Source organism: Mesocricetus auratus, unplaced genomic scaffold (assembly GCF_017639785.1).
Source record: "Mesocricetus auratus isolate SY011 unplaced genomic scaffold, BCM_Maur_2.0 Super-Scaffold_100006, whole genome shotgun sequence".
NCBI lineage: Eukaryota > Metazoa > Chordata > Mammalia > Rodentia > Cricetidae > Mesocricetus > Mesocricetus auratus.
Window position 1 is genome coordinate 101,927,338 of NW_024429190.1, and position 22,427 is coordinate 101,949,764.

The window sequence follows — 22,427 nt, forward strand, 5'->3', positions numbered from 1 at the left end:
GTTTGGGGGTGTAGCAGATTGATGTGGGTTCTCCCTAGAAGCAACATCTCACTGAATTGTTGTCTCAGCGTCATCACTCTGGTTTAAACGGTTGTGTAGCACACGACAGAACGTTGACCAGTGCTGGGCATCACGCCTGATGGTATATACTCTGTACTTTATGTGCATAATTGCCTATAGGTCATGTGTGGGTTTTTAGAGTTGGTGTATGCATAATAACAAAATAGCTTAACTACCTTTCTCAGGACACTTCTCCATCATTCAGCCATGCATAACTGTAATAGCCATGCCATAGGTGGTTGTAAGGATCAAACAGGATACTGTGTGTAGTATAATCATTGCCTAATACTAAAACATACAAGCTACATGCCTTCTTGCTTATCAGCCTGAGTGGAGGGGTTCCCTAGTGGCTGTTCTCTGGATTTTAGACAGAATCAAATTCTTGTGGATTCAACTATCTTATGCCTATAAACTCTCGAAATCCTGCCATCTGGTAGGTAGAAACCTGAAAAGAGCATGGGAAATTATGGAAATTTAATGTGCCTTAAGAGAGGAGAGAGATATAGTCACACAGATGGTGACAGAGAGAGAGAGAGAGAGAGAGAGAGAGAGGGAGAGAGAGAGGGAGAGAGAGAGCCTGTGATGGCTCTTGCATGGAAAATTGTTTGTCTTATGAATTGATCGGTTTCTTTAAGAAAGTGTGTTGGGATTGGCGTCTGTTGTATATAGTCATCAGGAGACACAGATGGGTTCCTAGCAAGGCTGGGAGATCTATGTTCTCTGTTCTTTATAATCTTCGTAAAACAATGGTGGCCTGGACCAGCCTTTGGAGTTGCCTGGTTGTTTTGACCCAAGTATCTCCAGTGGTTTGATGAAGAAATCACAGAAGCATCTGAGACAGTAGGAATCCATCAGTTCACATGAGGGGCAGGTATGACAGCTGCCAGCGTGTATCTTATAATCGGGAGGTGAGTGTTTATGACTCACATTGCAGAGCAGAAGCCTCTTTCATGAACTTAAGACAGAAAATGTTGCCTTTCATATCATTATTGCTTTGACGGCAGTTTGGAGGCCACATGGCCTCTCTAGAAGCCTTCACCCACTGTGTCTGTCCCATCGCCCCCTTTGAGGTCCCAGATATTAGCATTGGGTCTGAGATACTGTAAGACTTGAGACAGCCATCTTCTTAGCACAGTTGAGTCCTGGGGTGCAGGACCTAGAGGATGGGAGCTTTCTCTCCAGCAGCTGTGTATAATAGGTGTCAGTGATCAAGGGTAGGTATCTACCACCCCAGAGTCAGCCAGCCCAGATGTGAGGACAGCAGTATATGTTATTATTCTTTTCTTTATCATTAAAATGACTATAAGGTAGTATTTTTGAACCCCATTGAATCATACCTTTTGTGCATGAGCTTATTTATTTCTCCTTTGGTTGGATATTCTGCAACTGCCCATATCCTATCTCACAGCTAGCATATTTACAAAAGAGAAACTAATTTGCTTCTCCCAGCTTCTTCAATGAAGAAGTTGCCAATCTGAGATTTGAATACACACTCTCAGGCTCCAAGTCACTGTCCCCTCACTGTCCGCTTGACCTATCAGAGGCTTATTTCTATCCTGACACTGTCAGAGTACATGCAGACCCTACAGTTTCATACTAGCAAAAGCAAGGTACATGTTGCATCTAAGCAGAGCCTATCCTGGTGAGGGCTGTGCTTTCTTAAGAAAAGACGGAAGTTAACTGTGTCCAAGTTCTTGGCATATTAATTGTATTCCTCACCATTGTGACCAAACACAGGTCAAGAGCAACTTAAGGTAGGAAGGATTTATTTTGGCTCATGAGTCAAGTGTATACAGTCCGTCATGGTGAAGAAGGCAGGACAGGACAGACTCATGGTGCCTTTGAGAATCCTCATCTCATCCCTCAGCAGAAGAGTAAGCAGGGAGAGGATATGCTTGCATACAGCTTGCATTTTCATTTCCCCTTTTATTCATCCGGGAACCTACCTCAGCCAATGAAGTAGTACCACCCACATTTGGAGCAGGTCTTCTCTTCTTAATCAATCTCATTTGGAACTGTTTTCATAAACACTTCAAAGATTCGCCTTCCAGCACCCTGAGTGTTTCTTGATCTAGTCAAGCTGACAGCCAGGATTAATCATCACTTGGTTAAGTAACTAGTTACTGGACCACAACACATGGGGCTGCTTGCTTGTTTTGGTATTGAACAAAGGGAACACATTTGAAGTACTTCCAATGGATGAGTCCTGGGAAATGGTAAGTTCCCAGCTTGCTTGGCAGATCCCTGAAGGCCTGAGGGTCTTGAGTGTAGCAGCCAAATACAAGTGTGCATGTAAGGATTCCTCTGAGGGGCTGTCTCCTCGTGTAATGAGAGGCTGCCTACGCTCGTCCTGTTGCTTCTAGCCAGGGCCTAACTAAGTCTTAGTCATGAATTTCACATTGATGGCTTTTTTTTTTAAATTTAAGAGTATCCTCTAAAATTTCCTTACATATTTATTGCTGTGTGTGTACATGAATCACAGGTAGTGCATGTAAAAGTAAGAGAGCAACTTTTTGGAGTAGGTTCTTTCCTTCCACCTCTATCTGGGTTCCAGGAATGGAACTTGGATCACCAAGCTTGTACAGCTAGGAAACCCCTGAGCTGTGTTTCCAGCCCAAGAATACCTTCAACGACCCCTTCTATATTACATTCTCTGTTTTTAGTGTAAAGTCATAATCTGCAGATGAAATGCGCTTTCCTGGAATCTTGCTCAGCTAAAGTTGGAAATGTATTTGAGGTACAAAGGTGTAAAGACAAGTCTAAGCAGACAGCACTATTGATGGCGGATGGGGAGAGCCTATGGGGGAACCCGCCGGCCAAATTTAGGAACCCGACGAAAGATGTACTTCGCAGACTTGATTCCTCATATGGCTCTGCGAGGAAAAAGCAGTTTTGGTTAAGTTGGTGGTGAACACACTTGTACTCGGTCTCCTTTTGGAGCCTCATAGTCGCGTACAATTTTAAACCTTCTGAGGAAGCCTATTGCAGTGTTGAGTAAGCCCTGCTTGTGTCTGTACTCTGAGGAGTCAGGGGTTCAGCCCTGTACTCTCAGGACTCAGGGGTTCAGTCCTTCTCTTGCCTCTCCATTTAACACCTTTGATTCTAGCCGTGGACAGGTCTTGAACTGCTTGGAGACCACGAGGAAGGAAACGCATGCACTCTGAACCAGCGATGTTGCGGCGACATTTGGAAGTGGTTGGCTATGCTGAGACAGTCCCTGAGGAAGTGGTGTTTCCCTTACTCACATCGAGACTGAGGAAGCGGTGTTTCCCTTACTCACATCGAGACTGAGCGAAGAGGTTTGAGTTACATGAAGAAGAGTGGAAAGAACAGGCATTTATTTTGTAGTGTGTTGCCATGGGGATAAATACTTGGGAAAGCATAAAGATGCATAAATTACTGTAATTCCATCTCAGCCACCACTTAGGCCTTTAAGATTCTTTAGGTTGTATTGATGAAAATGGTTTGGAAGTAGTTTGGAACAATGGAAAATTAACTATGTTGAGTAGATACTGAGGCAAGCAGTTCCTAAGAATTGTTAAGATTAATAGTAAAAAGATCACAAGACTGTTGAAAGACTAGTACAAAAACTAAGATTTAAAATTAGCATGTAGTTTGTGCATCCTTGTCCAAGTCTACTGTCCAGTGTGGCAGCCACTAGTATCCCGTGGCTGTTTACATTTAAAATACTAAACTAAGTGATATTTTTAAAGTAGTTCTTTAATATGAGCACTAGAGAGGTAGAGGCAGGTAGATCTCTGAGTTTGAGGCCAGCCTGGTGTACAGAGTAGGTTCCAGGACATCCAGGGCCACACAGAGAAACCCTGTCTCAAAAAAAAAAAAACAAAAAACTAAACCAAACAACAAAAGCAGTTCTATGAATTCAGTAGCCATGTGGGGTTAATATCTTCTATACTACGGCACAGAAGGAGACCATCTCACATAATTCAATTGGGTAGTATATGAGGAGGCAGAATTCTGACAAGGATCCCATAACCTCTGTCCCCTGATATTCTTACCCTTTTAGCCTCTCCTTCTGAGTATGGACAGTGTCTATGGCTTGCATCCAGAGGATGGAATTTGACAAAGGTGGCAGCATCTACTTTCTTGTATTGGTACATCGTGTGACACAGGTGCCGATGCCATTCCTGTGACTTTATATGAGATTCCATGTTGGTGGACTGGAAAGAGTGATTCTCCTGATAGCTTAAAAACAAACAAACAAACAAACAAACATAACTAATTAGTCGTGCTGTAGACTGTTTGGGTAGAGGACCACATGGGAAGGAACTTGGTATGTTATTCAGGACCGAGGGCAGCCTCCAGCTAGCAGCTGGCTTCAAGGGAAGGCATTGTGTCAGTAAATGGGATGGACTTCGAATTCTCTTCTCTCCGTATTAAGAGTAAAGGTGAGAAGTGCAATTGGGATGACACCCTGATCTCAACCTGGCCAGACCGTACCTGGGCTGACAAACCACACAACCTATAAGGGCATAGCTGAGTACCATTTGTGGATAATAGGATCATAGGAGGTTTTTGTGCCTCAGTATATCAAATTCAACACCAGTCCAAATTATTTTAGGGATAGCCTAATAAGCCACATCTCAGTGGGACCACATGCTCTAGCGAATACATAATATAACTGACTGTATTGAGACTGGTTCTTCACCTCCTCCATAGAGGAAAAGATGGTTAACTTTCCCGAGTGTCTAGGCCTAGTTAGTAAGCTCTTTATAGTTTTGTGGCCAAGATCTCATATTTTACTCTTTCTGTAGAATAACAGATAAGGCTGTGGTCTCTGGCATCCCAGAAACAATGGCTTGCATTCTGTGCTCCCTACTTAGAAACCATATGACGTGTTGCAAATTACCTCTGTAAGCCACCATTTATTCATGAGTAGAGAGGGAATAAAATCTTCCTCCATGTCAGAATGTTATTTCATTCAGCAGAGATATTTTTATAGCCTTTAGCACAACACTTCATGTGGGACTCTGACTTCCGAAAACATAGAGAGAGGTTTATTATTTAACGGCATTTTTCAATTGATTTCTCGCAGCAAAGAATCAAAACTCCAACACATTATTTCTCTTCTCTCATTTGAGGAGTCATCATGGAAGATTGTTATCCACATATGCCCCTTCTTCATGTCTTAACTGCTGTAGTCCAGGACCAGATTGGACACAGTGAAAACAGGTCTTACTCATACCAAGTGCCCTTATGCTTGGAGGTTGTTCTGGTTGTATATTGTTTGGGCAAATTGCCCCAACCTCGGGCCAGACTGTGGAATGTTGGTTTCCTCTAACATTAGCCTCCTGGGAGTCAATTTTCACAGTTTCCATATGTTTTTATATTACCCCAAACTGTAAATACGACTGACACACCACCAAATTGGCCCTAATGTGCCTGTGTCTAACAGCAAAGGTATGGGCTTCTAGAAGGATACAATGCTCCCTGGGATTGTGGCAATTATGTGAATGTTTGATTTTCAAGTGTTCAGAATCCATGTTTTTTTAAATTATTATTTGAAAAGCAAATGGTGTGCCCAAGGAGATAGGACGTAGGAACATGGCAGGGGCTTCAACTTAGGTCTTGTCTTGTTTTGAGTTGACCCGTGCTTCTTGAAGAGCTATTCCTCAGAAGAGCCAATACATGACATATACATAATTTGCTTCTCTGTCTTCTATCCCATTCTTTTTTTTTATTAGATTTAATTCTCACTCATTTTTGTCATTCTTATGCTTGTCTCTGAATCTGTATGTACACCTAGAATCAAAGTCTTTTAAGACAGTGACGTTTCAGAATATTACATTCAAGAAACTATTTGGCTAGTGAGACTAGATTGATTCATAAGGCTTTATAACTTGAAGATGGTCATATTGGAGAATAGGCAGTTACTGGGAAGTTGCAGGTGCCTGCTGGCTTTGGTTTGGCTTCCTGGCTGGTCCTCAGTGCATCTCACTGTTAGCACTGTGAGGGTCACACTCCTACGCCTTGCATTCTGTCACTTCCTCGTGGAGAGCTAAGGGAAGGTCACCTCTTTTGTGTGTAGCTGTCTATCATTCCACCTCTTCTGTTTGGCTAGATGTTGCTTGCAGGCGCTGGAACACAGAACACAAACTGCCTTTCTTGACGTTTTCCATGTCTGCTTCCTAGACCTTGCCTGAGAGAGGAGAATGTAGGATACAATTAAAAAGAATGCTATAGTCCACCCTCCCTCCCTCCCTCCTTCCCTCCCTCTCTCGCCTCCCTGCCTCCCTCCCTCCCTCCCTCCCTCCCTCCCTCCCTCCCCCACCCCTCTCTCTCTCTACTTGGTTGGCATGGAATAGACAGGAAGGACCAAAGCGGGAAGGAATAGTTTCTGAGATGGATCTATTGAGGTCCCGACTTCATTAGTTACACAACTTTCTGTAGGTTCCTCATCTGTGAAAGGGACAAGGGCTTTCCTAACAGCACCATAGGAAGCTTAAGTAGATGACATATGCCCTGTGTCCACTACACATCACACAATATCTCAGTGATTTGAGCCCTTGCTGCTACAATTATTGAACAAATATAAATTTAATTAAGAAAGCAATACCCTGGTTTGTTTGTTTTTTACCCTCTTGGATCGTAGGTCTGCTTTCGTATCAGTGGCAGACAGTAATTCTCATTTGTATTCCACTTTAGTCTAAATTTTAAAACATTTTTCTATTGGCTAGATGTCTAGTCCAGTGATAGCTAGTCTTGTCAGTTTGAGTTGATTAAAAGGCTTTTTTGGCAATCAGTACAACAACACTCTGACCCTGGTGTGTCTACAGGAAATTTCCAGAGAGCGTTAGCTAAAAAGGAAAGACCTGCCCATCCTTTAGACTAAGGGTCCAGGTGAATGGATGGGAGGAAAAGGAGAAAGCAAGGTATATTCATAATCATAATCATATTCATATTCATATTCTCTTTCTTCCCTCCCTTCACCCTCTCCTTGTCAAAATTTCATCATGGATGGGAAAGGGTCCTGTGAGACTTCGCTCCTTCCTATCAGGGGGTAATGATTGCTGGGGAGGGAATATCGTTTTCTTCAGTGGTGTAGCCACTGAAAAGTTCCCATACTCCAGTAAATAGCCTTTAGCCCATGCTTATGCAAGCAACTGTAATTCAGTTCAGTAGGACCCAGAGACACACACGCGCACACGCACACATACACACACACACACACACACACACACACACAGAGAGACAGAGACAGAGACAGAGACAGAGAGGGAGAGAGGGAGAGAAAGAAACAGAGGTAAAATGAGGGGGAGGTTTTGTTGGTAGGAAGGAGCAGCGGATGAGGGAGTACAAAAGGGGTGGGTAGCGATATATGCGTGAAGCCGTCAAAGGGTTTTAAGAAGGAAGTGTGGGCAAGGAGCTCAAGTGGAAAGAGTAGAGAGGTAAGAAGGACAGGATGGGCCCGGCAGGAAGTGGTGGTGGTTTGAAGTGTCACGGCAGCAGAACTGACGGAGGGGAAGGGTCCTGTCTCACTGGCTCTTCTTTACTCTTGGCTCTGCGATGTGGATCGAGGCCCCGGGGAATAGGTGGAGCCAGATCCCCCTGAGATACAGACTTGCTGAGTAGGTAAGGAAGCCAGGGGACTGGGCAGTGGGTCATCCTGAACCCCTTCCACCTGTGGCTGAGAAGCCAGGGCATGTAGTCTGGTCTAGGCTGCGGGGGTGGGGGAGGAGTGATATGAAATGGGACACCGTTAGTGCTTAGCAATGAGGAAAAAAAATCAGCACCCTAAGGCTGGCGTCTTCAGTCTGCCTGTGTTTACTGAGTTCCCATAACACGGCAGGAGGACAAAGAATAAGAAATAGGAGCCAAGATTGTTAGTACATCCTGCATCCCTTACAACTATATGTGGTCGGCTTGCTCAGGAGAGCCTCCTTTTGTTCTGTCCATGGCTTGAACACTGAGTCCTGAAGGGGGTAAATAATAAGCTTGACTCTCTTATGGTGGCACACCAATACCATGATGTTACCAGAGGAGGGAACGAGAGGCACCAGCTCTCACATTGTCTCTCTCCCCTCTCCATCTCCAGTATACCCCATAAAAGGCTCTCAGCATCTCTCTTCAGTTTCAGTACCAAGTCACTGGGTTCGATCCATATTTGGGGTAGCATTCTATGGCATTTTGGTGGAGGAAGATTCTGCAGTGTGAGGATGAAGGGTGGACCTGGAGGAAGGCTGCTTTTCAGGTTCCCTCCCTCGGTGAAAGGCCTAGGGGAAAGAGATCTTTTGCTCATGAGTCGTGACTACCTCCTGCTATGCAGCCTCTTCCAGGAGTATTCCTGGCTTGCGTGGGAAGGAAAGCCAAGGTGAGGGCTACCAGATGAGTACATGCTCTGCAGAAGAGGGCGAGCAGAGCGATCTGGATGATTTTATAAAGCACTCACTGAGCGCCTGTTGCTGTCTGAAGAGCCTCAGTCTTAGGAAATTAAATACCCCCATTTCCTAGGAAAATAATTTGCGCAAGGTCATAGACCTCACAGGAGATGCTTTGATGTGAGAATGGTCTTGGTCTTCCTCCTGTACTGTTTCTTAACACAATTGATCTGGAATGATTCAGCCATCCCTAGGACTTTGTTAGGAATTGCCTCTTGGTGCCATCTGATCCAAGGGAAGTTTTCTAGAAGGACGATGCTAGCAGGCAGGAAGCCGAGGAATGCTTGCTTGCCTCTGGGCAGCCCCACTTCTCAAGCCTCCCTTCCTCTAATGCCTCCTCTCTTTAACTATATTATCTATCTAATTCTGGGGTAGCCTGCTGTCCTGCCAAGGGTCATGAGCTGTCTTCTAAAGACAAGTTGACATTCCGGGCTGTATATGAGGATGGCCATGTCTCTGGGTTCTTAGGTAACCTCAAGTACCGTGGGAGGAGGAAAATGTGAGGAGAGAAGCCAAGTCAGAGACTTTGGAGAGGTGGGCTTGGGTTTTGACAAGGATTTCAGCAGTGGACTATCACCAAACTCGTGGCCAAACAGTTGATCTTGTAAGGCTGCCAGGTGAGCAGAGGCCAGGAGACCGGTCTCCGTCTCCAGCACAGTCCTCAGATAGTGGTTTGTTTCATGGATCTTTGCTGGGAGGACAGGGGCACTCAAGAAGCCGCGGTAGAAATGATCCTGCCTGCCACAGATAGCCCCTTTGTAATTGCTGTGAGAATATCCTCAGAATATTTATGGTAGCTCTCTCAAACGTATAGCTGTCTGAGAGGACTCAGTGTTATTTATAGGCTCCAAAAAGTAGAATCGTCTCAGTGGTTAAAAGTAAAAGTTTTTGTTACTAGAAATTCCGCATGTAGTATAGACTGTTGGCTTCCATTGTGTGTGTGTGTGGCCGTCTGCATGTGGAGTCACCTGAGTGTCCTCATTCATTCCTCCACGCTTGCAGTGACCTTTCCACAGTGTTGTTATTGGAGTGTAACTCGTTAGAGAGAGTACCAGTGAAGCTCGACACAGATCACAAAGTACCAGTGATGCCTTCCACAGCCCACGGTGGGAGCCGTCCACAGTGCTCGTCACGTGTGGGAACTGAGACACTGAATATGTGTGTGCAGTATTTCACAAGATGTGATCACACTTTTCTTGTAAGCTGAGACTTAAGCAGAGGATGAACATGCTGGGATCTGTTTTAAGCATTTTGCCTGGACTAACTCATCACTCCCTCACAATCACCTTCAAGTTAGATACAGCTAGGAGCCCCATTTCCTATGCGAAGAAGCTGGGGGCAGAGAGGCTAAATCCCTGCCCCAGCCAGAAAGTGGGAAACTTCTGACAACATCCCAGAAAATCCACTTCTAAAGAATGGTTTTTAGTCACTGCAGTACAGATACACTTGAAAAGCAAATTCATGGGCCTGCCCTGGGGTTGTGCAAGTTTTCATTCCTGACTAAATATGCATCGGGTTGCTTATCCAAGAGAAATGAAAGTGTATTTCCACGAAAGTCTGGTATGAAAGAGTTTATGGCCACTTTATTCATAATGGTAAAATAATTTGCGTCGCCCAATTTGTGCATTGATAAGAAGTGACTAATTGAACTATAGTAATAATCAGGTAACAGAATGCTACCTGATAGAAGGAGGAATGAACACACACAAACCACACAAAAATGTTTGCACACTGGAGATGCTCAGTGGCTGAGGCACTTCCACACTACCATATGGATCTGAGTTCGGATCCAGCATTCCTATAAATGGTGGATGGACATGGCAGCCTGCCTGTGATCCCAGTCCTGGGAAGGCCGAAAAGCAAGGGATTACTCGGAGCAACATAGCTAGCTGTATTGGATGTGTGAGCAAGCTTTGGGTCCATATGAGGGACTCTGCCTCAGTGAATAAGGTAGGGGGTGACTGAGGAAGACTCCCGATCCAATCTCAGGTCTCTGCATGCATTCACAGTCATGTCCATGCAGACACACACACACACACAACACACACACACACACACGCACACGCACGCAAACACTCATACGCTCATGCTCAGCACATGCACACAGACCTTTGCAAAAGGACACGGACGACTCTGACAATTCTCTGCCCAGTGAAAAAAGATCACACATCGTATGGTGTCTGTGAGGTTCCTGGAGGGGTGAAAGGACTCTGTATATAGAAGTTAGAAAAAGTGACTCCTCAGCTGGGCATGGGAATGCTCCATGTGCTGCTTGGTCATTGATTTGTGCCTTTTATGTCTAATGTCTATCAGTGCATTTCTTCCATGTATTCTTTCTGCACATGCACACGCATGCACATGCACGCATGCACACACACACGCGCGTGCGCACACACACACACGCACACAGACGCACACACACACACACACAGACGCACACACTCACACTCCGTTCCTGTCCCCCAATCCCATAGTTTTGTTTTTCCTCCCCAGTAACTTAATGACAATTGTAGTAGACCAGTGTGAGATTTCCAGAAGTTCCCATTTATGTTTGCATGTGTCCAAATGGGCCTCATATTTTCACAAATAATTATGATTGTATATATCATCCTGCTCCTTCTTTGCCTATTTATAATGTCTTGAAAGTTTTTCATTTGGCCTTACGCTTTTAGCTAGCCTGATCTCCACACCGTTAATGTACTCAATTCTTTAGTCAATTTCCTTCAAACGGATGAGTGAAAGTTTTCAAATTCCCATTTCTATAGATTGGGGGAATGTTTTCTTGAGTGTATTGTGGTTTTGCTCAAGTGCTTTTGTGAGCTTCTTTATTTGTGTGTTTATGTTTTTTAGTGAGTGAGACAGAGACAGAGAGATGGGGAGCAGGAGAGAGGTTAAGTGTTGTTATGCATCACTTTCTGCCTATTCTCAAGCTCCAGCAACCCCCTGTCTTCACTGCCCCACTGGAGTTATAGTTATTAGTGTGCATGGGATGCCCAGCTTGTTATGTGAGCGCTGGGGCCCGAACTCCAGTCCTCATGATTGCACAGCAAGAACTCTTTACCACTGAGCTGCCTCTCCAATCTCTTTATTCTTTAATTTTGATCCTAGATACATTTTAAAAATGACATTTTTTAGAACGAAACTCCTTGAGTTAGCCCCTGGACTTGCTGAGTTGCTTGGTGGGTTGGAGTTAGAAAAAAGACACAAATGGCATTTTCCTCAGAGACTTTAGAAAGAGAGTGTGGAGTCTACACCCATGCAGAGCCTGCCTTGCAAACAGAGACAGTGGAAGGTTGTATTGGGTTCAGCACCTTGATTTGTTCCGCTTGGGTCTGGTCTGCAGTAGGGAAGATGGGGACGAAGCCTGGAAGGCTTCTTGTAGGTGTGGTTATGGGAGGCTGCAAGTGTCCCGGGAAAGCTTAGAATGGTTGTGCCGTCACTGAACACCACTGATCGGTGCTGACCAAAGCCCATGTCTTAGCCGAGGGACCTGGGATTGCTACACTCATGACTCCTTTCCATGGCCTACCAGTTACCACTTGAAAGGCTTCCCTGAGGGACACTTGAGTGCAGAGTTCTTTCCTACCTGACCGTCTCCCCATGCAGCCAGTGCCAGCCCTTGCCTCCTTCCCACCTCCGAAGAGAAGTCTTTCTCTTCTTTTTTAGTGTTCATGGATACTCAGAAGAAAGTTAAGCTGCTAGGAATGTATTTGGGAGTCACTGTGCTTCTGCGAGGAAGGCATATACTGAGTGTGCAGCTGGTGACAGGCACAGGGACACCTGCCCTGGTGACAGGCACAGGGACACCTGCCGTCCATTCTTATCACCTGGCTCCATCCTGTCTGATTGGCCCATATCCTTGCCTAACATTCCATTTTTCTTTTGTCAACTCTGTATTTCAATACACTAGTGTGTTTGAGGAAATGGCTAAAAATGCTGAAGGAGAGTTCTGCACCACAGCCACAGAACTTCAGATCTGCGTTTTTCTTAGTCTGTCATTTGCAATGAATGCAAGGATCTGGAATTTGGGCTATGTGTTTAACATTGTATCTGATCAGAGACTCCAGGCTGTTACTTTGTAAGTCAGAGTTATAACTCAGGCTGTGAATTCAGAAAAGGAACAGGGTCCTGAAGAGCAATAATAAGGAGAGCAGCCACTTCCTAGAAGAGGGTAAAAGCCGCATCACAGATCACCGGATGCTGCCTGCCTGCTCACTAGCTCTTGGAGCCCTAGCTCTTTCCTCACTCAGCCACCCCGAGAGCCCAGTAGCTCTCTGTTTCCCTGAAGTCAAATTTCTTCTGCCTTGTCTTACCTGTGTCTACCCCAGGGAGCTGCCCTGTGGGAGAGCTTCTGCCTGGGGTGCTCCTGCTGGGTGACTTTTTTGATCTGCTTTGGAACCCTTTCCCTGGCCACAGTGTCTAAACCACCTCCTTCGACCCACTGTCTGTCCGCATGCACGCCTCCATCCCTCATGGCATGCTGTTTACTTCCTTCAGCTTTAGGAAACCCAAATTGTGTCTCTTTCGTGTCCGTCTTCCCTCTGACCTTTCTGCCCCTTAAGAATGAAAAACTACACCTGTCCCATTCATCACCGTTGGCACACCAGTAGCATCCCTACACCTGCCATTTGTGGGTGCTGAGCACACACAGTCTTGTGGTTGAATGGGTGTATGACTCTCAGAACCCCTTCTTTTCCTAAGCCTGTGCAGGATATTCTGTGCTTAGTCCCTCTTGAATCTGTTGAGATGACGACGACGCATGCCTTCCCTGTGGCTGACTGTAACCACGCTGTGCTGGCTTTTCTCAGGCATATGAAAGATCAGAATAAGAAGGTGGCTAACCTCAAACACAACCAACAGTTGGAGAAGAAGAAGAATGCCCAGTTATTAGAAGAAGTCCGCCGGCGAGAAGACAGCATGGCCGACAACTCACACCACCTGCAGGTAAGCCCGCGATTCGCTTCTAAATACCTAAATGTTCAGAGATGAGCTGTGTGCCACAGCTCTCTCTTCAGGGACGCACGCGCAGCCACGGTGGGCTTTGCTTTGCCTGGAGTACGGCGCTAGCAGGATATTCTTGGAATTCAGTAAGTCTTTCTCAGGAGAGAGCATCGGTTCTGGAATGATGTTCAAGAAGAGTTGAGTTTGGAAAATCCTGGAAATGCTACCGAGAGGCTGTTCCTTCCTGTACCTCACCTTAAAAGGTAAGGGCTGCGATTACATGGTTGGCAAGTAGACTCTGTTTAGAATCGTGCTTAAGTTTTGTGGGGGTTGGTGGAAGGGAATGCATGCCATTATTGCAAAAGGCATATGGATGCATTCCTCTGATCTCGGTTTACAAAACCCAAGGCTCCAAGGTAGATCATTATTCTGTCTTCACAGTGAAAATAGTGGATATAGTTATCTCCCAGTGATATTCTTTCCTCAGAAAGCAACTGACAGACCCAAACACCGACTTCTCCTCATTAACCATCCCTGTGTTGGAACAGAGCTCTCCCAGTGTGCTCAATAAAACATTCAAGCTGAATCAGGACATTGGCTTTGAAGTGCTTTTATTTACTCCAGTCCTGTTTTTAAGCAGAGCAATTTGAGTTCAACTTGGCCTGAGTTCATGTTAAATTCTGCTTATTAGCTAGTGTCTTTCTGCAGTTATATATTAGTTTCCTCCTTGGAGATAGAAGTAGATAATTTTAGTGTGTACTCATGGTTCATCCTTTTAATTGACCAAAAGAGAAATGAATAATTATTCCAAAGAAGGAATATGAGGAAAATCTGCATCACATCCCAGAGGGAGGATTCTCAGTTCCTATTAGTTACTTTGTCTCTGTGTCCTAGGCATCCCTTTACACAGATGCTTGGTCTGGACCCAGTTTAGTATGCCTGCCAGCTGAATTGTGCCAGTACTCTGAACGGGTCATGTCCAAGAATTGGGATTTTAGTGTTTTTTTCTCTGTCACAGGTGTTAGCTCAAACTCTAAAGAATGAGATAGTGGCTAAAATTTGAAGAACATCTTAGTTTATTAAAATATGTCATTTTTTTATTTCTCACAACATTTATACCTCTCAGCAATGCTGGTAATATCACACGTGTTGTAACTGGAGGCCACAGAAAGATTCTGAAGGACTCCGGGTCTTCCTGTCTCCCACAAATGAATGTAGAGGACGTGGCAGTATTTCCAGTCAATGGTGCCTTCTGAATATGAGCCGTGATCCCATTTCACTGCACGCCACTCACGCTACAGGGCCCCTAAGTGTGAATCACCCAACAGTAGTGCCAACCTCTGCTTCCGTTCTCCTGCAGGGATGCTGTGCTCTCTGCTCCATCCTTCTCTCGAGGAGGGGTGGGGGATGCTTCACGATCCGTTTCCATCCTCCTGCATGGACGCTAAGCTTTCTGCTTCCGTCATCTTTCAGGGATGCTTTACTCTCCTCTTCCACTCACCTGCATCCTTTGCCTGAATTGTTAGGGAGTCCCTTTGTAGGAGATGGCCAGAAGCCAGTCTGCCTTCACGGAGCATAGTCTCTCAGAAGGAGGAGAGCGGCTATAAAGTAGCCACAGCAAGCACTCAAGGAGAGGACGCACGCGTGTCGGCAGGCCATGATCAGGTATTGATTTACCTGGACACCAGGAAAGATGCTGAGTCCCACCTAGACCCCTCAACCGATAGTGGGAGCAGGTGACAACACACAGGATAGAAATGAGTCCTATTAACTAAAGAGGTTTGTGGAAGATAACTTTATTTTCACATATGGTAGTTAAACGATTATAATCCCCATTTTGAGTGTGGGAGGGAGGCTCAGAGAATGAAAACTTCCTAGCTAGCAGGTGGCAGATCTAGGACATAAGCCTAACTAACTCTCCTCAAATGAGGATTCTGGAGAATTGGGATGGCAGGGAACCCTGACAGGGGCGGAGTCTTCGTGGGTCAGGCGGATTCTGACCTCAGCTCACTGAGATGGCAGAAGTGAGCAATGGAGACAGCCCTCTAGGCATGGCGTACGAGGCATCGGAAAAGCTGACGGGTTAGAAAAGCGAGGCACGGTCTGAGCTTCCGCCGTGGGCTCAGGATGAGAGTTTCTACTGAGGGATTATTGATGCTATTCCTTAACTGGCTCTGGATTTCATTACAAACTTCAAAACGTATGGCCTGGGGATTCCTGGAAGGACTACTTGCCTTCCCAGAGCCTTGGTCTCCTCCTCTGAAAAGCAGGAATGATCACTTCTGCTTTAGAACTCTGTTAGGGTTGAGTGGGAGCTTAGAAAGAGCTCAGAGTCCTTCCAGGCACAGGCTGTGCCCAGAACAAATACTGATAATTGACTGCTTTTAAAACAACAAGAAAAGATGAGAAATCATTTAAAAAAAAAAACAGTTGCCTGGGGCCAGAGGGATGGCTCAGAGGGTAAGAGCACCAAATGTTGAGCCTGACTAAAACCCACATGGGGGAGAAAATGGCCGGCTCCTGCAGGTTGCCACGTCATATGTGAGCATGCTTGCACAGGCACATGCAAACGCATATAATGGAGAAAAGAGTTGTGTGCTGTGTGCCAGGCATTTATGTTTGCGCTGAGCATCAACATTTTTGTCTTTCCTCTGTGTAGCAATTTGTTCTTTTCTTAGGACACATCCAGTTATGGGAATTAATGTCATGTTTTGGCCCATGAACTTTTGCATAGCAGTATTTTCTTAAGGGGCCTTGCTAACTACCTCGTAGACCAGTTCATAAAAGATAACATGGTCTGGAATTGCTCCGTTGCATTCCTGACCACCCCAAATAAAGGATAACATTGGAAATGCAATAAAAAGTAGTCATAATTAATTTAGATGGAAGTGTCTCTGGTTGAGGTTAATAGGGAGCGAGTCTCCCCCTCGCCTGAATCGTTCAGCAGATGTGCTGAGATGCAGTAATTGCTGCATTCTGAGAACAGAATTTTCTAGATGCTCTTCATTTTTAATATTAGTGTTCTTTTAAGTACTTTCAGCTCATATGATAGTATTTAAGTGTCAGCCAGGATTTGGTTTCTTTGGTTGGTTAGGGTGTGGTTGAAAGCTTGTCACTGGCTAATTTGATTTGTTCTGCACTGGTGGTTTGTGACGACCGATGCCTTGATTTTACCAAACCAACTAGATGTGGTATCTGGAAGTGGATTAGGAGCGCATTGCTCTAATAGTAATAGCTTCTGGAAAAGGCTCCAAATAAGAGGCCAGAGCCAGGCTTGGGGGGGGGCAGGTACGACTGCGATCCTAGGATACTAGGATACAGATAGGAAGACTACAAGTCCCCAGTCTTGTCTACATAGAGACACCCTGTTAGATGGGAGAAAGGAAGAAGGGGAAAACACACACACACACACACACACACATATACACACATACACAGAGAGAGAGAAACAGAGAGAGAAACAGAGACAGAGAGAGACACAGAGAGAGACAGAGAAACAGATGGACAGAATATGCTGAAATGAAAGAGATAAATACAAATAAATGACAAAGTTAAAGAGTTACTATTTTGTTTATTGTTCACACAAAGAAACTGCTTTGTCCAGAATGGTTCCAGATTTGGATCTAACTGAAGTGTCGAATGAAGAAGACAGACAGATGGACACATGGACAGATAGCTGGGATCTGGTGTCCAGGAAGCTCAGTGTGCTTATTACATAGAGTTTAATAGGGTGGCAGGATGATTGCATACAGCTGGACAAGGAGGCGGGGCTATTAATACAGCTGGACAAGGAGGCGGGGCTTATGGTACACAGTTGGATCAAGGAGACAGGTTTAGTTAATCTCAGCAAGAGTAGTCTCTGTAGGGAAGCAGTCCCCAGGAAATAATATTCAGGAGGATAACACTATGGTGAACATTTTCTGTACATGTTGTCAACACTCACATTTGGTCTCTAGAGGAAGGCTTTGCCATCCCTCTGAGCCCGAGGCTATGAGCTCCTTCACATGGCTGTGCCTATGTCAAAAATACACATTCCCTCAGGACCTCACTCACTCAACGCTTCCTCTGCTCCCTACAGGATACAGTGATAATAGGTAAAAACTGCAGCATCTAAGTCTGTGGTTCTCAACCTGTGGGTCACGACCCCTTTGAGGTGGAATGACCCTTTCACAAGTGTCGTGTGTCAGATACCCTGCATATCAGATATTTGTATGACAATTCACAACAGTCACAAAATTCCAGTTACGAAGTACCAGTGAAAATAGTTTTATGGTTGGGGGACTCACCCCAACATGAGGAACTGTATTAAATTTAGATGAAAGCTAGATGTAATGTGTGTCTTTCTTTATTTCTTATTATAATTTCATGGCAGGAATGGCAACTGCTTTCAGGATCTAGGTTAGTAACAAACATAAGGAACGTGTTTGTATGCTGGGGGAAAAGAATGACAGTTCCTGGTTCCTTCAGAGTTTCTTACATTTTTTTTAGAGATGTATCAGTTAGTAACTGCCTTGTAACAATCATCCCCAGACTCAGGGCTGTAAAGCACTGGCAGCTTAATGATCTGTATTTGCATCATTGACTAAGTATCTTTGCTCAGTCCTACTCACTGCAAATTGGTAGGGGCAGCTGTTCCATATGTGCTCCTGCTGAGGCTCAGGTGTCGGGGACCAGGAAATCTGGTCTCTGACAGCAGCAGAGACAGAGGAGAGCGAGTGAACTTGGAGAAGTCATAGGCCTCATCTTGACCTGGGGGTGTTTGTTCATCCCCCAGTTCATCTGAGTCAAGGATTGGAGAACTCACTCTGCTCAGGGAAGGGGAGGATACCAGGAAGACTGAAGAACTGGGGCCATTCTTCTGGTGTATCCGGAGATTAATTTTGGAGAAATGTCTCTAAGTCATAAGAAAAGCTACACACAGTGAGCTTGGCGAAAGAGTTCGGCTGCAGTGGCCTTGATGTATATAATCGTGTATGTAATGGGGGGGGCAGCCGCGACATGACTTTAAGACATTCGGAAACCCACGCCTCATCTAAGGAGCACAAGTCACTCAACTCTGGTGAGCATTGCTCTAAGCTGTAACAGGGCGGGGGGAGCAGGCTCGACATGACTTTAAGACATTCGGAAACTCACGCCTCATCTAAGGAGCACAAGTCACTCAACTCTGGTGAGCATTGCTCTAAGCTGTAACAGGGTGGGGGGAGCAGGCTCGACATGACTTTAAGACATTCGGAAACCCACGCCTCATCTAAGGAGCACAAGTCACTCAACTCTGGTGAGCATTGCTCTAACTAAGCTGAGTGAAAGCTTGTGGGACCCTTCTGACTGTCTAAGGTGAGCCATCAGTGTGAATTTTTGCGTGAAGCCTGGGAGTTTGCACATCTGTGTATGAACTGCTCCCTGGTTTATGATCTATTTCCCAGCCTGTACTCTATCCCCTTCCCCCCGGAATCTTTTGGCATTAAGCAATACTCAGAATGGACCTTACCTCCTAACTCACTGTGTCCAGTGAAGAGGGGTGGTAGCTTAGTATTCCTCTGGAGGTGGGTTTTGGTTTTTTTGGTGTTTATTTTATTTTATTTTTGTCTGAAAACACCTTGTTTCTCAAAGGAGATGACTCATGGGAGGGAAGGCTGAAGAGCTACGAAACAGCCAAGACAGCATTCAAACGCTAGTCCTTTGTGGCCTGAACTAAGACGGGGAATCGCTCCAGGCCTTGCTCCTTACGTTTCTAAATGAAGATTGTGAGTGAGCCCTACCATCCCTGGACACATGCAACACAGTTGAGTTTGGGGAAGAGCCCGGTGTGGTTCCCACTCTTGAAGCTCTTCTTTCTAGCGAGACTGATAATGAGGTTTCAATGGCAGGATATATGGTGAACTTGAGGACTTTCGCCCAACAGATGCTTGGTGACTGATCTCTTTTTGAGCCATACAGACACTGAGTATGGCCTTAGTCAATGGACACTTCCAGTGAAGCACCTTTGGAACAACAAGGAAGAAATATTCACACATTTTTCAAGTTAATTTTGAACTGCATGGAGGTGGATGTAAGTGTCTATGATTTTTTTTGTGTAATTGTGTAGAACTTCTTCCAGGACGCAGATTATGGAAGCTTGATATTTATGTTGGGCCTTGGGTCTATGGACTTCTGTATGTCTCCTCAGAACCCATATGGAGACTTTTCAACAAGGCATCTTTCTTGAGATTCTCACTAAATTGTCCTTCCCCCACCCACCTCTCATTTCTTACTGAACAAACATGCCAATTTGAAGTCCCGGTGGACATCTTTGTAGGTTTTGGCTACGTTTTCCCCTGTGCAGCTTATCGGGTTAATGAACGAACATTCTAAGAAACACACAGGCCAATATTTTATGCTCCTTTTCTGTTGTATGTCTGCAGAGTTCTCTTCAATTTATTGCCTGAAAACTAAAGTCTGTTCTTGTGTGCTTCCGTTTCCAAATTATAGGTTCCCAGGGAACTGTAAAGTTTCTTCTCTACCAGTGATTAAACCCCACTGTGATTCGTTTAAAAAGTGAGCGAATGTTCCATTTATTCCCGTTCTAGTAGAATTCTAAAACCGAAACAAGCAAACAAATAAGACCAATAGATCACAGAATATCTAGAAATAATTTCAATTACGTTAACTCGTTTGTCCATATCTCCTCCCGGGGGGACTTTATTTAACTTTGTTCTTCCAATTAGAGTTGGAATCTACTAACAGAGGAAGTGTACCAAACATAAAACCCCCAAATGCATAGCTTTTGGTGGACATACACACACTTCATTATGGAGTTCCCAAACTTGCTAAGTTGTTTCTTCACAGAGTGGGTATGCATATGTTGTAAGCAACGATTTTAAGCCTCATGCCTTCATGTTCATCTCTCCAAGTCACTGACTTAAATTAATCTCTCTTTAAATTCCCTGAGCTTAAAGCAGTTCCTCTAGTGATGATCTATGTTCCTACTTTATGCCAAACTTACCTAAGCACCACCATTAGAAGAAACCCGACCAGCCAGTGCTCAGAGATCCATCACTGTCAAAATGCACTTATCACGTTCCTAGCTTTTCATGGCTGTTGGGTAGACATGGTGCGAGGTGACCTAGGGAGTTTCCTTTCAGCCATCTTTTTCAACACATGGAAAGATGGGAAAGGTCATCCCAACACAGCTCGAAGAGAGAGTCCATGTCTGCTCCGACTTTCTTAGAATTTAATGTCATCTTTGAACCTGTTGGGGGCGCTGTGCTTTTGCGCTTTTCCATCTCGGTATGGAGGTGCATAAGACTTGGGGCGTCCCCCTGACTTGTGGGTAAACCTTCTCATGTCACCCAAGATGTTCATGCTTTCAAATGATGATCTGTGTTCACGTGCTTCTTTGTCTGCAGAGACATGGGCAGATGGTTTGTGGCTGGGGGGTATGTATGTGTGGGTCTACAGAAATCTCTCTCTCTCTCTCTCTCTCTCTCTCTCTTTCTCTCTCTCTGGGATTTATTTTGACACTTGTTTTCTTTCACACTACAATCCCCGTGAGGCCCAAATGGCTTTTGTTGTATATGAGCAGTCCTGAAAAATGTCATTTGACAATCAGTTTCTGGTAGGCTTGAGTCCGAATCCTGGCTCTTATTAGTAACTAGACTGCTGGGTGTCAAATGCCTTGCTCGGGGTCTTTGGACTGCCCAGTTCTCAGCCAAGTGAGACCCCATAAATAAAACAGTTGTGTGTGCCCTTCTCAGTTTTCCTTCCTCCCTCCCAGTAAAACATGACTGTTTTCCAAACGCGGAGTGACTTGCATATTTCTTCTGAGAAAAAGAAAGTCCTCGGCTTTTTCCTGTGGATTTGTGACCTAATCCTCCACTTCATTCAGCCCCTCTGTACAAACACTGTATATATCCATAGAAAAGAGAGGTTTATTCTTAATCAAGTATCGCCTAATCTACCTACTAAATTACCCCCTGGGGACAGAGGTGCTCCCTCTTTTCTGTGGGGGTTTTCAGGTTTCATCCCATGAGTGACTCCTTGGCAGTCCTTGTTAAAGGGAATGTTGGTTTTCCAAAAGCTGAGGCATGATGAAATTCACTGTGTTTGTCAAATGAAATCATCGTTATAAGAGGGTATAGCCTGCTGCCACGACAAGACTTAGGGCGGGATAAGACAGCTCTTGGGTCTGTGATAGACAATCTCTTGTTCATCCCCAGGGTGGCTACCTGTGGTATCACAATCCCGTGTTCATCCCGAGGGTGGCTACCGAGGAGGGTGGGATTATCTTTGGGATGCTGTCTCCCTTTTTGCACAGTTCCTGAACCGTGGTGGCTAAGGGACAGGTGGCTGTCCTCCTGGGGCTCCAAGGGTGCTGGAAGCAGATGGCAAGCCTTGCTAATGGGTGTTCCTTTCCAGTTAGGAGGAACCTCGCTCTGAGAGTCTGACTTGCCTCTGTTTACTCCAGACTTTGGCCTGACGGGTATTCTTTAAAGCAACTCCTGGAGTTTGGGCTCTGGTCAGCAGACAGCATTTAAAATTTATTTACTTTTTCATGTTTGTTAAGGCCACTGCTGGTATTCCATGTCATCAGAAACAGAGCATCGACCTACGTTGACCAGATTGTCACTGGGTGTTTGCGTGCATGTTTTTAATTCTGTGTTCTCCCGTGGCCTTTGAAGGTTGGGGGCAGGCGTGACTGTCTCCATTTTATAAGCAAGAAGCTGAGCCTCAGGTGCTTGGGTTTCTGTGACAGTTATAGATCCCATTGGAGGCAAAACTTGACAGAGACCCCAAGGTTTTAGTGTTCTTGTTGCAGTCAGTTCCAGATCCTGAGAAGATGCTGATGACAATGCTCCCTCAGTCAAAAAACAAAACAAAAACAAAACAAAACAAAACAAAACAAAAAACGGAACCAGGAATTATGCCTGAAAAGCCATTGAGATATGAGGTAGCAATGACATATGCTTACAAACCAGGCATTGTGACATGTGCCTTCAAACCCAGCATGTGGGAGGAAGAGGCAGGGGAAGCTCTGAGTTCAAGCTCAGG

The 22,427-nt window shown here is 45.1% G+C and overlaps 1 protein-coding gene across 15 annotated transcripts in view; it reads left to right on the top strand.

Moving 5' to 3' along the window:
- Window positions 1-22,427, top strand: part of Erc2 (ELKS/RAB6-interacting/CAST family member 2) — an 880,091-nt gene that overhangs the window by 463,217 nt on the left and 394,447 nt on the right. For all 15 annotated transcript variants that reach the window (XR_002384370.2, XM_021231590.2, XM_013118849.3 and 12 more), the window contains one exon: window positions 13,268-13,403. Coding sequence is in view for 14 of the 15 variants with exons in the window: in XM_021231590.2 (XP_021087249.1) it covers window positions 13,268-13,403 (136 nt within the window). In the remaining variant the exon portion in view is untranslated. The remainder of the gene's footprint in view (window positions 1-13,267; window positions 13,404-22,427) is intronic.